Below are 13,252 nucleotides of genomic sequence, written 5' to 3' on the forward strand. Positions count from 1 at the left end.
AAAGTTGTGATCCAAACTGACTGATAGGCCATGTTTTCTACAATTAAATTTCAGGACTTGTGAAAAACAGAGTTTAAATGTAATTGGCTAAGGTGTACGTAAACTTCAACTGTGTATACATTTTAGTCACATAGCGTGAAATTGGTTGCTAATGCAAATTATTTCCACTCATTGTAGTAAAGGGTTGTGTCAGTACTTTGGTTGTGCATAGAGTAAAAGATCGATCTTGGGATTTAAGAATCAATATTGTGATCGTTCAAATGAAGATGCATGGGAAAATATATATTTTTACCCCACCCCTATTTACAACACATACTTATTTGATTGGAGTAATTAATACATTTGCTATTATTTTTGCAACAATACACATTTATAGGAGTACAAACTTCAAATAAGAAAACAATCTGCAGGGTTTGAAGTGGCTCTGGAATCTGGAGTGGATGGTTTCTAGAGTCCACAACCAATACGTTATTGGAAGGTTAAAAGTAATTTTACATGCATAAAATATACCACCCATAAATCAGCAATTAAGAGACTGATATCGTCAGCATTCGTGAGAAGGCCTTATCGATGTCTCTGAAGAATATACACATGTATTAAATGTACATAATGCAGGTTGTGGTTTGGATAATTAGAGCAAAATCATTTGTGTGTAACACAGGATCTCACAGAGACGAGACAAAAGGGGATAATATCTTGGGTTGTCTCGTAAACGTATAGATGAAGCGCATTCTTACGGTGAGTAGGTTAAAAGCCATTGAAGCAAACCCTGAGAGATACTCAGGGAATTGATCAAGCATCAATGTTCCAATACTGAAAATGCACGTAGAAGATGCGAAAACAAAGATCACTCACCACAAAAACATGCCGCACTTTTAAACCAATTCTATTACAGTTACAATCATGTAATACAGAATGCATAACTGTTATTAAGCTTTATTTAATTGTATGTACTTGACATACAACTTCTAATTGTGAAGGATGTTCTTAAAAGCCAGATTCAGCATGTTGTTGCAAATAAATGACGTTCACAAAATCACAAGCTCAAATCTGCATTGATTTGACTGAAATGAATACAAAAGGGCTTTTGAGACCCCCATTTACTCCTTACTGAGAATGCTCCTACGTAATACAGACAAGCTTTTGAAAAACTTCCACAATGCTCATTTAGAAAGCAAAACAAGATAATTAAATATTTACAAAGACACACATAAATTACATTAATGCAGTATAATGAGACAAAATGGTATGGAAATAGCATGTAATAGAACACTATTGATATTTTAAATAGGTCAATAAGTCTTTCTTATGCTAAAACAACTAAATCAAGAATCATGGAAATGTAGTTGTATTAACTCAAATCTGGACAACAGTGAATACAATATGCGTGTATAATTAAATATATGGAGACATATAGAAATGTGTCATGTTGTCAAAGGTTAGTACACTCAAAACTGCATCTTCATTAAACATGTCAAGTGTTTTGTTGTGAACTGTCCACAAGTCCATGTTACATGCACAGTAAACCATGCAAACAAACAAATGCATTAGTATTTTTTTAATATTGAGTCCTTAAATGTTTTTTAATGTTTCCATACGTTATTATATGCGCAAGCATGTATTGTGTTGTGACCTGCTTAGGCAAAACATGCATACAAGTTAAGGCATGCACAGAAATCAATTCTAAACAAACAAATGTATTAGTGTTAGATGAAATACTGATGCTTGTTTTCATAAACAAGCATGAACAATGGCATTAGATTTGATGTACCTCGGAACACAGCTTGGAGATGAACGGTCTATTTCCCACGTTGCAAAAAGATTCATGGGCACGGGCATGACCGGACCGGAACCCGCCGAACCCGAGCCAGAAGCCGCGGCTCCGGCCATGGAAGATCCTCCGGGCGCAGCGGTAACGGGTACAGGAGCGGGAGCACCGACACCCGGGTTTATGAAGGAGGCCCGGACCCCTCCTCTCTCCACAGCCGCGGCCATCGCCGAACCGACACTCAAGCTGGCCTGGGATGGTTCTGGATTTTACTCTTCAGGCACACGGTCCGGACGGCTTTCTGCCCCAGCTCATCTCTCACAGACACAGATTTGCGATGGTCAGAGGAGGAGCTTCGCTTCAAAAGACAATGTGGAGCAGATGCGTTCTGTGGTACGGCCGATAGTGGGCGCTAAATTGCAGGTCTTATTTCGAGTTCAGTAAGCCACTAGCGAACGAGTCGGTTCGAGTCGCGAATCGTTTATTAATCACTGGGCTACTGTTTGGAATAATGTTTCCATAACTACGGGAACCGTACTGTTAATCTTAAACTATAAAAATCCATCATAAAAGATTGGTTACGTTTGAAACTATATGATAGTCAGTGAAGTTACGCTCATTTTTGTCAGGATCAAAGTTATTCAAAAATGCATTATGTGTTGTAACTGCCTGGATACAGTAATAAAGTCTCATTTTAAAAGCTGCAATTATTGAAAAAGAAATGTTGCTTAATCTTTATGGTTTAATCTTTTATTTATTCATTATTATTTTGTAATGTGACAAAACGGAGAGACGCTTTAATGCCATTTAAAAGTTTATATATTTTTTTTATACATATTTGGATATTTTTAGGATAATGCACATTTTTGTTCAGTTCAAATGGAATAAACCCAGTAATACTTTTTGATATTTATGATCCAAACTATGAAAAATATTAATTTAAATGTTTTTGTTTACAAACTATTTAGAAATTAATTATTATGTTGTGTACATTTTTAGAAAATTATTTAGAAAAAAAAACATGAATTATAACATATTAAAAGTATTACATTCTGGACAAAGGGTTAATAAAACAAACCATTTAGCCTATTTTACTATCTGAAAAATTATTACAATTTTGAACATAAATTACGACTGTCCCTAAGTTGTGGTGCCATTTCCACCACGACCAACCATTTAGCTCATAAAACAGATTTAAAGCTGGTTAATGGCATGTTGGAACCAAAAACAATGATGTTGCAGTGTTATGTCATAATGTTTGCCATGTAGAGAGAGAGATATAGAACGGTAAACTGGCATACAAACCTTTCTAAATACAACCAATAAAACACTGCCATTTGGAAAGCATCGAAACATAACATTCGTATTGCCAATTATTAATGTAACTACAAACAAAAACTTAACATGCGGAGCGAAGCCATGATGCAAACGGTTCAAACGATTCGCCAAAACAACAACAACAACTACAGCGACCTTCCATACACTGACTAGAGAAAGGCTTGGCTGAATATTAATTACATCACATTGATGTTCTTGGGTAATACCCAATGGCAAATGCTGACTTTATGAATATTAATTATTTATGCTGCTGTTCTTTTAGTAACCTTCGAATGGAAAATCAGGGAAATGATTTTGTATTGCAGTTATTGGTATGGTTTGGCGCCATCTGGAGGATAAATAAGGACATACACAGTTTAAAACTTCAATTTACTTTTCAAAACTGATTATGTGTATAAACTACATTGGAATTTATATAATTTATATGTTAAAGCAGTCAACCTTAACATGGTTATTTAAATTGTCGTCTTACATAGGGAGAGGAAGAAAGTGTCTTTGGTGTTTGGTGACATGCCCACAACCATACATTAAATAGTTTTCCTTATAACCTTCCGAAGAACATTTTTATTGATTCATAGACATATAACAAATATAAAACAAAATATATATACACTTAATCAACATTTAACATGTAAACTCTTAGCCACAGTACCTATCCTCCAATACCAAGTTAAAATCCCATAATCTCTTGATTGAAGTTAAAGCACCATCCCCCAAACTCTGAATTAGCAGGGAATAATACACTGATAATGGGAAATCTACAGGGAAAGATTGTAGCAGGTAGTTACATTTTGGAATACAATTCATTTGAATAACATTAACCTTCCCAATCATAGATAAATCACTCAAAAACCTTTTTATTAAGGGGTCACAATTAACTCTAACTAAATTAACTCTACTATAACTAGGCAGTGGTGGCTCAGTGGTTGAGGCTCAGGGTTACTGATCAGAAGGTTGGGGGTTCAAGCCCCAGCACCACCAAGATGTCACTGTTGGGCACTAAATACAGACAAATTTGCTGGGAATAAAATGCCCAAATACTTAATGCCTGGAAAATCATCTTCCCTTCTTATCGCAGCTGCTAATGGTTCCAGGGCAAGACAGAACAATAATTGGAAAAGAGGGCAACCCTGCCAAGTGCCCCTATACAGAGTGAAATAATCTGAAATTAATCCATTTGTTTTTACCTCCACTACCGGATGTATATAAAGTAATTTAACCCATCCAATAACAGTATTCCCGAACTCGTATATTTCCAAAATATAAAAAAAAATAATCCCATTCTACTATATCAAAAGCCTTTTCGGCGCCAAGAGAGACGGCAGCGAGTCTGATCATTTGCCACTGACCATATGATATTGATGAAATGCCTAATGTTATCAGAAGAGTTATGGCCCCGAATAAACCCCACCTGATCTATATGTACAAGAGATGTCATAACTTTACTTAATCGGTTAGCCAAAATTTTTTACAATATTTTAATGTCTAGCTTGATCAGGGAAATTGGAAGTTAACTTTTACACTCACTTGGATCTTTGTCCTTTTTAAGAATCAGACTGGTCCAAGCTTGTGTCATGGTTGGAGGAAGCCTTCCATTCTTTAATGATTCCGTATAAACTTCTAACAAAATTGGAGCCAATTATAAAGCATAAGATCTAAAAATTCAGCGGCAAAGACATCTGGCCCCAGAGCCTTGCCTGCAGGTAAGGCCATAATTACCTCACCAAGCTCCTCAAAGGTTATCTCAGAATTAAGAGACAAGTTGTGGTGATAAGTTTTGCTCTGCCTTCAGTTTAGGAAGTTCTAATGGTTCCACAAAATTTCTAATGTTTACATTAGTAGACGAAGACATGGAGCTATAGAGATCAAGATAGCATGCCTTAAAAGCATTATTAATATCAATGGCCAAGGTATATATTTTACCAACAGCAGATTTCACTGAGGGAATGGTAGAAAAATACTCTCTCTGTTTTATATATCTTGCCAAAAGCTTCCCTGCTTTGTCCCCCGACTCGAAGTATGACTGTTAGTCAAGTTCACGTTTATGCTTTGATCACGTTTAGAGAAAGAGTTTCTGGATTTCACGATTCATAATAAACTGCACTTGGGTTCATCACTCCTACATCATCGTCTCTTCGTCTGCCTGTTGACAACATCGTTACAAAATACCTGACCACCCATTATAAACCCAGCAGTATGGCTCCTGTGCCTACATCAGAGGAATCGTTCCCTGGAAGAATATGTGGGGGCCAGTGAGGTTGGCTTTAATTAAGTCACCCTCAAAGAATGTTAACATTTTGGATTGAGTGAGCAAATCTCATCTTTGATGCCTGGCGGTCACAGTACCCTCAATCTGGCTCAATATATTGACCTCGCCCTGCAGATCATTGGTTCCACGTTCACTGTGGGGGAAGGCGGATGCCGAGCCAGAGTTCCACGACATGTCACCGGCACGCCAGAGTCAGCTCCGGGCTATGCCACCGGCAAGTCAGAGTCAGCTCCGGGACATGCCACCGGCATGCCTAAAGCAGCCCAGCCATTGCCTAGTCTGGTTACCCTACAGCTGATTTTGATATGAGCCAGAATCAGGTAAACATTTTACACCAATGGACATTAGTCAGGGTAGACGACATTGTAATTAGATGCAAAACAAATATGTGAGGAGTGTCAGAATTAGACTATCGTTGCGTATCTTGGGGTCGATTGTTCAGCTAATTAAACATTGATCATACAGCTACCCAAAATACCATCACCATCAGACCCGATAAAACACCATCAGACCTTAAAGTCCATGTGAAACCCTGTTCGTAACCCATTTTAACTATGTGATCTGACGCATTTGAGTAAAAAAGGATATTTCATGCAAAAACTTTTTTAGGGTGTGACTTTATTTTCGACATTTTAATCTACTATTAGCTACGCATCTTCTTGTCATCCGAATTCATAGGCAAGTTCACACAGCGTAATGCAAAATGTCTTCATATGAGCTTCTGGTTTCCACTGTCTCGCATTCAGATGCTAAAACGAAACAAATTCTGTGCAAATCATTCATAAATCCATTCTTGCATAAATGTTTGCATTCAATTCACCCAATTAAAAATGTATTTAGTCCAACTGAAATAATGTTTGTGTAAATCGTTTGCAAAACCACTTACATAAATTATGAGTGACCATTTTCATAAATTAAGTTATAATTGTACAAATAACTTTGTACAACTGGTACAACAAATAACTAACAAAATAAATTTGTACTAATTGTTTTCCAAAAAATATTCTGTAAATTGTTGTATTAATTTCACTTAGACAAAGCATCTGTGATTTTACTAACACAAGCAGAACAAATGGAACGATTTACAAATAAAATTTGCTCTGCTTGTGTTACATAAATGGGGCAAACATATGACATCTACCCTGAATAAAATTCATGACTCAAGCTTTAGAGCATGATATTTAGTTCTGACATGAGACAAATGTTAAATGAATAGTGTGCAAACATTTCTTACCAGCCGCCTTCAGTCTCCGAATCGCCTCAATGTACCCGCAGGGACCAAATGCCAGCAAATAAGAGCAAGAACTAAATTTATAATATAGACAACTTTTTATTATACAGTCACATTTGTAACCTGATCATCAGTTTCAGATACAAAAATGTATCAAGTGATAATTGATTTCAAATTCACTGTATTGTCACACATTTCATATCCTGAGTTGCCTTCTGAGTCTTTAACAGCAGCAAACGGATCATATTTCCAGTGCTCCTTAAGAAAACGCATCACAGGTGAGATTTGAATCAATACGATTTTGGTTTTGCGTCAATCAGACCTGAATTGAGAATGTGTTTAAATTCCAATTCAACTCCTGAATTTACATTGTGGCAGCAAACAGAATGCAGAATTGTGATTTGTATTCACAGAAATAGAAATATAATGGAATTCTAAGAAAATCATATAACTGCTGTAAGTGTAGTTTAAATAATGTGTTTAAACTTTCAGTATGAATCATCCATAAACATGTTATAATGCACACAACATTCAGGGTTTTTCCAGCCATATTAGAGGATATTAATCATCATTTAAAATGCCACCTTAGAAATATGTATTTAATATATACAGTATATATATATATATATATATATATATATATATATATATATATATATATATATATATATATAATTTTTAAATGATTTTCTCCCCAATTTGGAATGCCCAATTTGCGCATCTTATCAACGTGAGAATCGGTGGACTAGCATCAAACGGCATCTGCCAATAGATTGGCGTGATTTTAAAAGGCTTCAGAGATCACCACTCCTGGAAGGAGTTGTCCCATAGCATCAGCAACTGAAGCAGCATCGAAGTGACCAACATAAAAGGGAACTTAGATGCTCTAAATTACCTCAAAGTGTTCAAAATGTAACTAAATAATATAAAGCCACTTTGCAACTATGTTTTGTGTGATTCTTGACAAATTTCTTTGAATTTAGTCAATTTCTCTTAGTCACTCCAAATTAAATTCCAATTTGACATCCTGTGGCCAATTAAATTCAAATTCACACTTATGAATCCAAAGGGAGTCAATTCTCCAATTCTGAATTCTGCCCAACCCCATTCGTTCAGTAGGGTAATTCATTAGTAATAGCGCTGTACCTGATATACTGAAACCACATAAGTGTGTGAGTTGAGTACAATGGACATCAGCTCTGACCTGGAGCTGACCCATGTCATGATGGCAACAACTCGACCAGGACACACCTGAGAGCAGTTGAGAGACTTTCGCCATTATTTGTCATTTTGTATCTTTAATAGTGTGTTCACATTCAACGCTAAGAACATTTTCACCTCACATTGCTCGCGTGAGTTTAACCGCTGGATTATAAATTTATTGCGAGTAATGCGAACACGCGAGTATTCCCCCTTCTCTTCCGGAAAAGGACAGGAGGAGGGGCTTCTACGACTTGGTTCATAGCAACTACAACCAATAGCTGGAATCAAGTAAATGCGCATATTTTCAGAAATTACCAGGTAGTCCAACTTCCTCACTCACTTTCCTCCAAGCGATGTCTTTTTTCATCCGGTCTCTGTACATGTATGACGTTGTGTCATACAATTCTAGGTGCCCACACACCACTACAACAATTTTTTCATCCATTTTTCCAGATTTCTTCTGCTACTACGTCAGTGACATCTGGAAAATCTCAATGCCGATAGGCTTTCGCGACAACGCATCATGCGAATTTGTCACTTGAATTCAAAAATGTAAACTTGCGCAAATACGCGAATGAAGCAAATAAAGCAATTTCGCGTATTCGAGTTGCGTCATTCGCTGGGGTGGTGCAAATTCGCGTCTATTCGCATCTTTGCATTGACTTTGCATGTTATTACGCTGCGCAAAACGCTCGCTTCGCGTTGCATGTGAATGCAACATAACACTGTGTCCTAACCACTTGTAACATGTACATGACTTAAATTAGATACATCCAGCTTCTGAAGACATTAATCTGGCTGCGTGTAGACCCTAAAATCTTTACCTCCACTTTCTTGATGGGCAAACCCAGCTCCTCTGCAGTCTGGTCCAGGAATCTTAAAGTAGCATCTGACAATGATTGATGACAGAGAGACATATTTACTTTATTGATTCCACATGTGAAACTAGCTATAATGTATATACACTGTGATTGATTTGATTTTATGAAACCAGGTTGAAAAAATTGGCAATAACATTGTATTTCAATACAATAACTTTCCTCACCCAATAAAAAATTTGTGTCTAAACAATCAACAATCCATTTTCTGATAGTGAAAGTGTTATTCTAGTTTACGCTGAGCCCAGCTTCATAACCTATAATGATTACCCTCCTCCTGGTTTATTGTATATAAATAATCACTGCTTTGAGATATAGATTAAAACACAGACTTTAGGTGGACGTCATCTTATAAGGGTCAAAGTTTAACTTTGATAATCAGTACACACATGATCAGGAGTCAGGACTTTGTGAAAGGTGTTGTGATATACTTGTTGTGACAGCATTTCTAGACATCATTGATGCATTGGATTCCTGGGCAAAGGTTAATCCCAGTTATGAACTGAATTCCACCTCAATGCTTAAACGCCATTAAACATCATTACAGTCTGCAGATTTAAAGGTATATTTGGTACTGTAGTCCGGTTCTGGGGGACAGTCTTGAGCTGCAGATATTCCCTGAACAGAAACACTGAAGGGTCTTCTGTCCCTGTGCTGTGCTGTCCTGGACAACTCCACCTCTATCTGGTCAATCTTTATTAGGCAACATATCAAACTACTGTCCTGCAGGAAGACTTCAGTGAATTATTAACAAATACGTATTATAGACTTAAACTCTACATTACGATTTTTTACATTGTGACATTATTTTCATGATAGTTAGGCATATTTGACCACATTATCATTACCTGTGCATATTATCACATGGCTTGTTGAGCGTGTTACTGCGGAGACCTAGCGCGTGTGGAGGCTCACACTATTCTCCGCAGAATCCACACATAGCTCACCAAACACTCCACTGAGAGCGCGAACCACATTATAGCGACCACGATGAGGTTAACCCAATGTGACACTACCCACCCTAGCAACCAGGCCAATTGGTTGCTTAGGAAGCCTGACTGGAGTTACTCAGCACCCCCTGGATTCGAACTTGCGACTACAGGTGTGGTAGTCAGTGTCTTTACTTGCTGAGCAACCCAGGCCCCCAATAAATTGTCATTCTTGATGACAAATTTCAAGTGCTCCAATAACATTCACATCATTTATTGGATATCCTGATCTGTACATCTAACACTGTCAGTATTGGGATTTTGTTGGTCAGTGGATAAATACACGGATCAGTAAGCTTTCTCATGGTAAAGAATCAGTCAGTCCAATCAGCAACCATCTTGGGATTGCTCCCAGTCAGCTATTTTCTATGGATACAAGCGGCATGAAAGTAAAGCTCCTATTTACTTAAATGGGGAAAGGTGAGACTTCCTTTTCAACATCTGCCATTTTGGGTGTTCCAATTTCTCCCATTTATTGAAGATCAGCTCTATTGCATCATTCACAGTACGTCTTGAGAGTGGGCAGTCACTGCAGCGCTTGTTAAGCACATTTGTAGGCCGTGATTCTCTGATAAGATAGGATCTTGGTTAATATACAGTCGTTCTTCACCAAGGATTCCACTATTAAACGTAATTTCGAAAAAAATACATTAAATAACGCAGACTGATGGCATCAACCGAAGCATATATCATCGATAACAACCTCAGAGCTTACGGTAAGGTCAGTCTTTAATTAAATTTTTACTTCCGGAACCTGACTGCTCAGCGGTGATGTCAATTTTTGGAAAACTCAGAAGGCTAATTCGCCATGGGTTCCCTTGGGGATTTTTACAATGGGGTTTGTAAATTTATGAATAAAATAAGGTCTGTAATAAACATTGCTTGAGGGTACTTGGACATTTTGTTCAACAACATAAATTACACACTGTCAGACCTCCAACGTAAATTTTGAATTTCTCACATGCTTGTGGTATGCTATTTCCTTAGCAACTCATTAGCAATATAAAATGTTTAAACCAGTGTGGCTTTAAAAATTACAGTTGAGTTAAATCTGTGTGTAATTTAAGCTCTATTGGTTTGATTTTATTTGAACCATTGAGAAACAACAGGCCCAGTTTACTTTTATTGTCTTACTGTGGACATCTCTACTATTCCTTTTAATGATTGGGGAAAAAATGGACATCCACCCCTGCAATACATTTTTTTTTTAAATCACAAGTGATTGTGAACATGTACCTTGCTTCAACAGTACAGTAAACAAACACTTATGTTTACTTGATTTACAAAGAATTTATGAGTCGAGTCTTGGACTTGGCTTCATCATATGGATTATATGAGCATGTGACTTTATGAAGAATCATTTGAATTTATCACAAAGACAATTCAGATTGACATCAAGAGCTCAGTGCAAAATAATCTTGACATTTGTCAAAAACTCCATCTCTTCAATATTTGTATTTACACGATTTTATTACAGATATCACTGTTTTTGAAAGTTCAGTAAAAGCATCAGATATTATCACTATAGGCTGTATTATCACTGTAGACTGAAGAAGTCCATCCTACATAACAACAGCTTTCAACGATTCAATGATATTTAAAACAAAATATCAGTTACTATTATTTTGAGCAAGATTTATTTGTCTCTACAATTATCACATCATCATTGGGAAAACAATTAATAATAAATACAAAAGAAATTATTTACTTCTCATCTCAGGTGGCCTGACTACAGATACCTTCTCGACAGGCTTCACAGTGAGAACTTTCATGAGGCCCATTAACTCTGCCACTGAAATGTGAGCCCCTGTTTGTTTCACCCAGGTTTTCACTATAGCATCTTATACGGATCTTTTCAACCAGTCTCTCCACCAGTACATCAATGTTATCAACTGGGAAGTTTGGATCCTCCATCTGAGCTTCAGCACACCTCCTGCATTTCTGTTTGAAGCGTCGCACTTTAATGGTTCCACTTTTAGCACTGCTTGCTGTGTTCAGATAGAAGTGAAACACCACCTGCACTCTCTTAGACATCCACGATCTTTTACAAAGAGAACAGCAGAACCTGTAAATGGAATGATGCATTTTCAATGGAGTGTAGCATGTCACACCACAGGGCTTGTCAACTATCCATTTATCAGCACCACTCAAGATCAGATTCAAACACTTTTAAAGTTGCTTTAGACATGATGAATTCAGGTAAAATGGAACAGTTTTTACAATTGACCTCAATGACAAAAAGCAGTGACCTGAATTCACCTTACGTCAAATTTGCATCTAACAAGGATCGAGTAAGGCATATTCTAATCTATGTCCTAATAATAATAAATGTGCTCGAAATGTGTTCTGTAGGCTATTTGGCTAAGACTAGGTAAGAAAATCATGCAAAGATCATGAAAAAATGATATAAAACATCATAGATGGAATTGTATTCTGACAAAGCTGGGTTCTCACCGTGCAAAGGAGCCAGAAATGTACTGGTACCAACCAGGAGCTTGTTTGTGTGCCACTACAGACTCATCAAATACAATATTCCAAGTGTCCTCATGTAACTCACTTTCCCTCTCCTTTAAAGCTTTGTTCCACAACATTGATGCCATCTCTTTTTCCTTAGTGATCGGATGGTGTATTGGGCTCGCCCACTGAATATATACTGTCACTATGCTTTCAGATTCTAAGAACTGAAACTGAAACTAACAAGCTGTTCTCTACAATATGAAAGTTAACATGTCTTTGCAAATCCAATTAGCAGTGAGACTTAAAGTGGTTCATAACACATTCATTTTGGCATTATTTAATACATAAATGGTATTTAAGGTTTTACATAAGCTATGGAAATTGGTATGAGAACCTATTGGCCTTATATATTTCCTTCATACCATAACACTGGTTAAAATGAATAAGAATAATGCATGCTAATGTAAATCATTACTTAAAATGACTATTTCATTATTTGATTCAAGGCCAAAATAGGTGTGATAAGAATTTGAGCTTGCTGTGATTTAATTAGCTCCCATTAATGAAAATTTATACTGTATTATACTTAGACTTGGAAAACAGTGCTTAAATTGTATTAACTTTTATTACACATTAAGTTTATTACTGTTACGAATGGAGGCAGCGAAGCAGACGAGGAGATGCGGATCCAATCGCAGTTCAACTTTATTAAGTAAACAAGCAAGAAAAAACACAAAGGAAAACCCTCAATGGGGAAATAAACATAAAACTAGAAAACACAGGCAGGGAACACACACCAAGCTAACAACATTCAACGAACGACAAGGAGTGAACAAAAAGCAGGGCTTAAATACACAGTGAGTGATGACAGAATGAGACACAGGTGAAAACAATGAACAAAATGGCAGTGATGATGGCAGGTGGATTCTGGGAAGTGTAGTTCTAAACAATGACAAGTGAGACAGTGGAGCTAAACAAGGGACAAAATTGAAAACTATGGAATGCAAGGTGACAAAAATGGCATACAGAGGGCAACAGTGAAACAAGACAAGGAATTCCTAACAATTACACATTAAGTTTTTTCTATATATATAAAAACATTTACATTTGGGAACAAAT

At 36.8% G+C, this 13,252-nt stretch overlaps 2 protein-coding genes across 5 annotated transcripts in view; both read right to left on the bottom strand.

The window, feature by feature from the left end:
• LOC127641371 (phosphofurin acidic cluster sorting protein 2-like) overlaps positions 1–2,099 on the bottom strand; it is a 90,954-nt gene extending 88,855 nt beyond the window's left edge. For all 4 annotated transcript variants that reach the window (XM_052124345.1, XM_052124344.1, XM_052124347.1 and 1 more), the window contains exon 1: positions 1,772–2,099. In XM_052124345.1, coding sequence (XP_051980305.1) covers positions 1,772–1,995 — 224 coding nt within the window. In that variant the 5' untranslated portion in view covers positions 1,996–2,099. The remainder of the gene's footprint in view (positions 1–1,771) is intronic.
• A 9,185-nt stretch (positions 2,100–11,284) lies between these two features.
• On the bottom strand, positions 11,285–12,287 carry LOC127641481 (receptor-transporting protein 2-like). The gene is made up of 2 exons (XM_052124509.1): positions 12,131–12,287; positions 11,285–11,741 (listed from the first exon to the last, which is right to left on the bottom strand). The coding sequence occupies exons 1-2, from the start codon at positions 12,274–12,276 to the stop codon at positions 11,393–11,395; spliced, it is 495 nt and encodes a 164-aa protein (XP_051980469.1). The 5' UTR covers positions 12,277–12,287; the 3' UTR covers positions 11,285–11,392.
• Positions 12,288–13,252: the final 965 nt, after the last annotated feature.

Source organism: Xyrauchen texanus, chromosome 50 (genome assembly GCF_025860055.1).
Source record: "Xyrauchen texanus isolate HMW12.3.18 chromosome 50, RBS_HiC_50CHRs, whole genome shotgun sequence".
Classification (NCBI taxonomy): Eukaryota; Metazoa; Chordata; class Actinopteri; order Cypriniformes; family Catostomidae; genus Xyrauchen; species Xyrauchen texanus.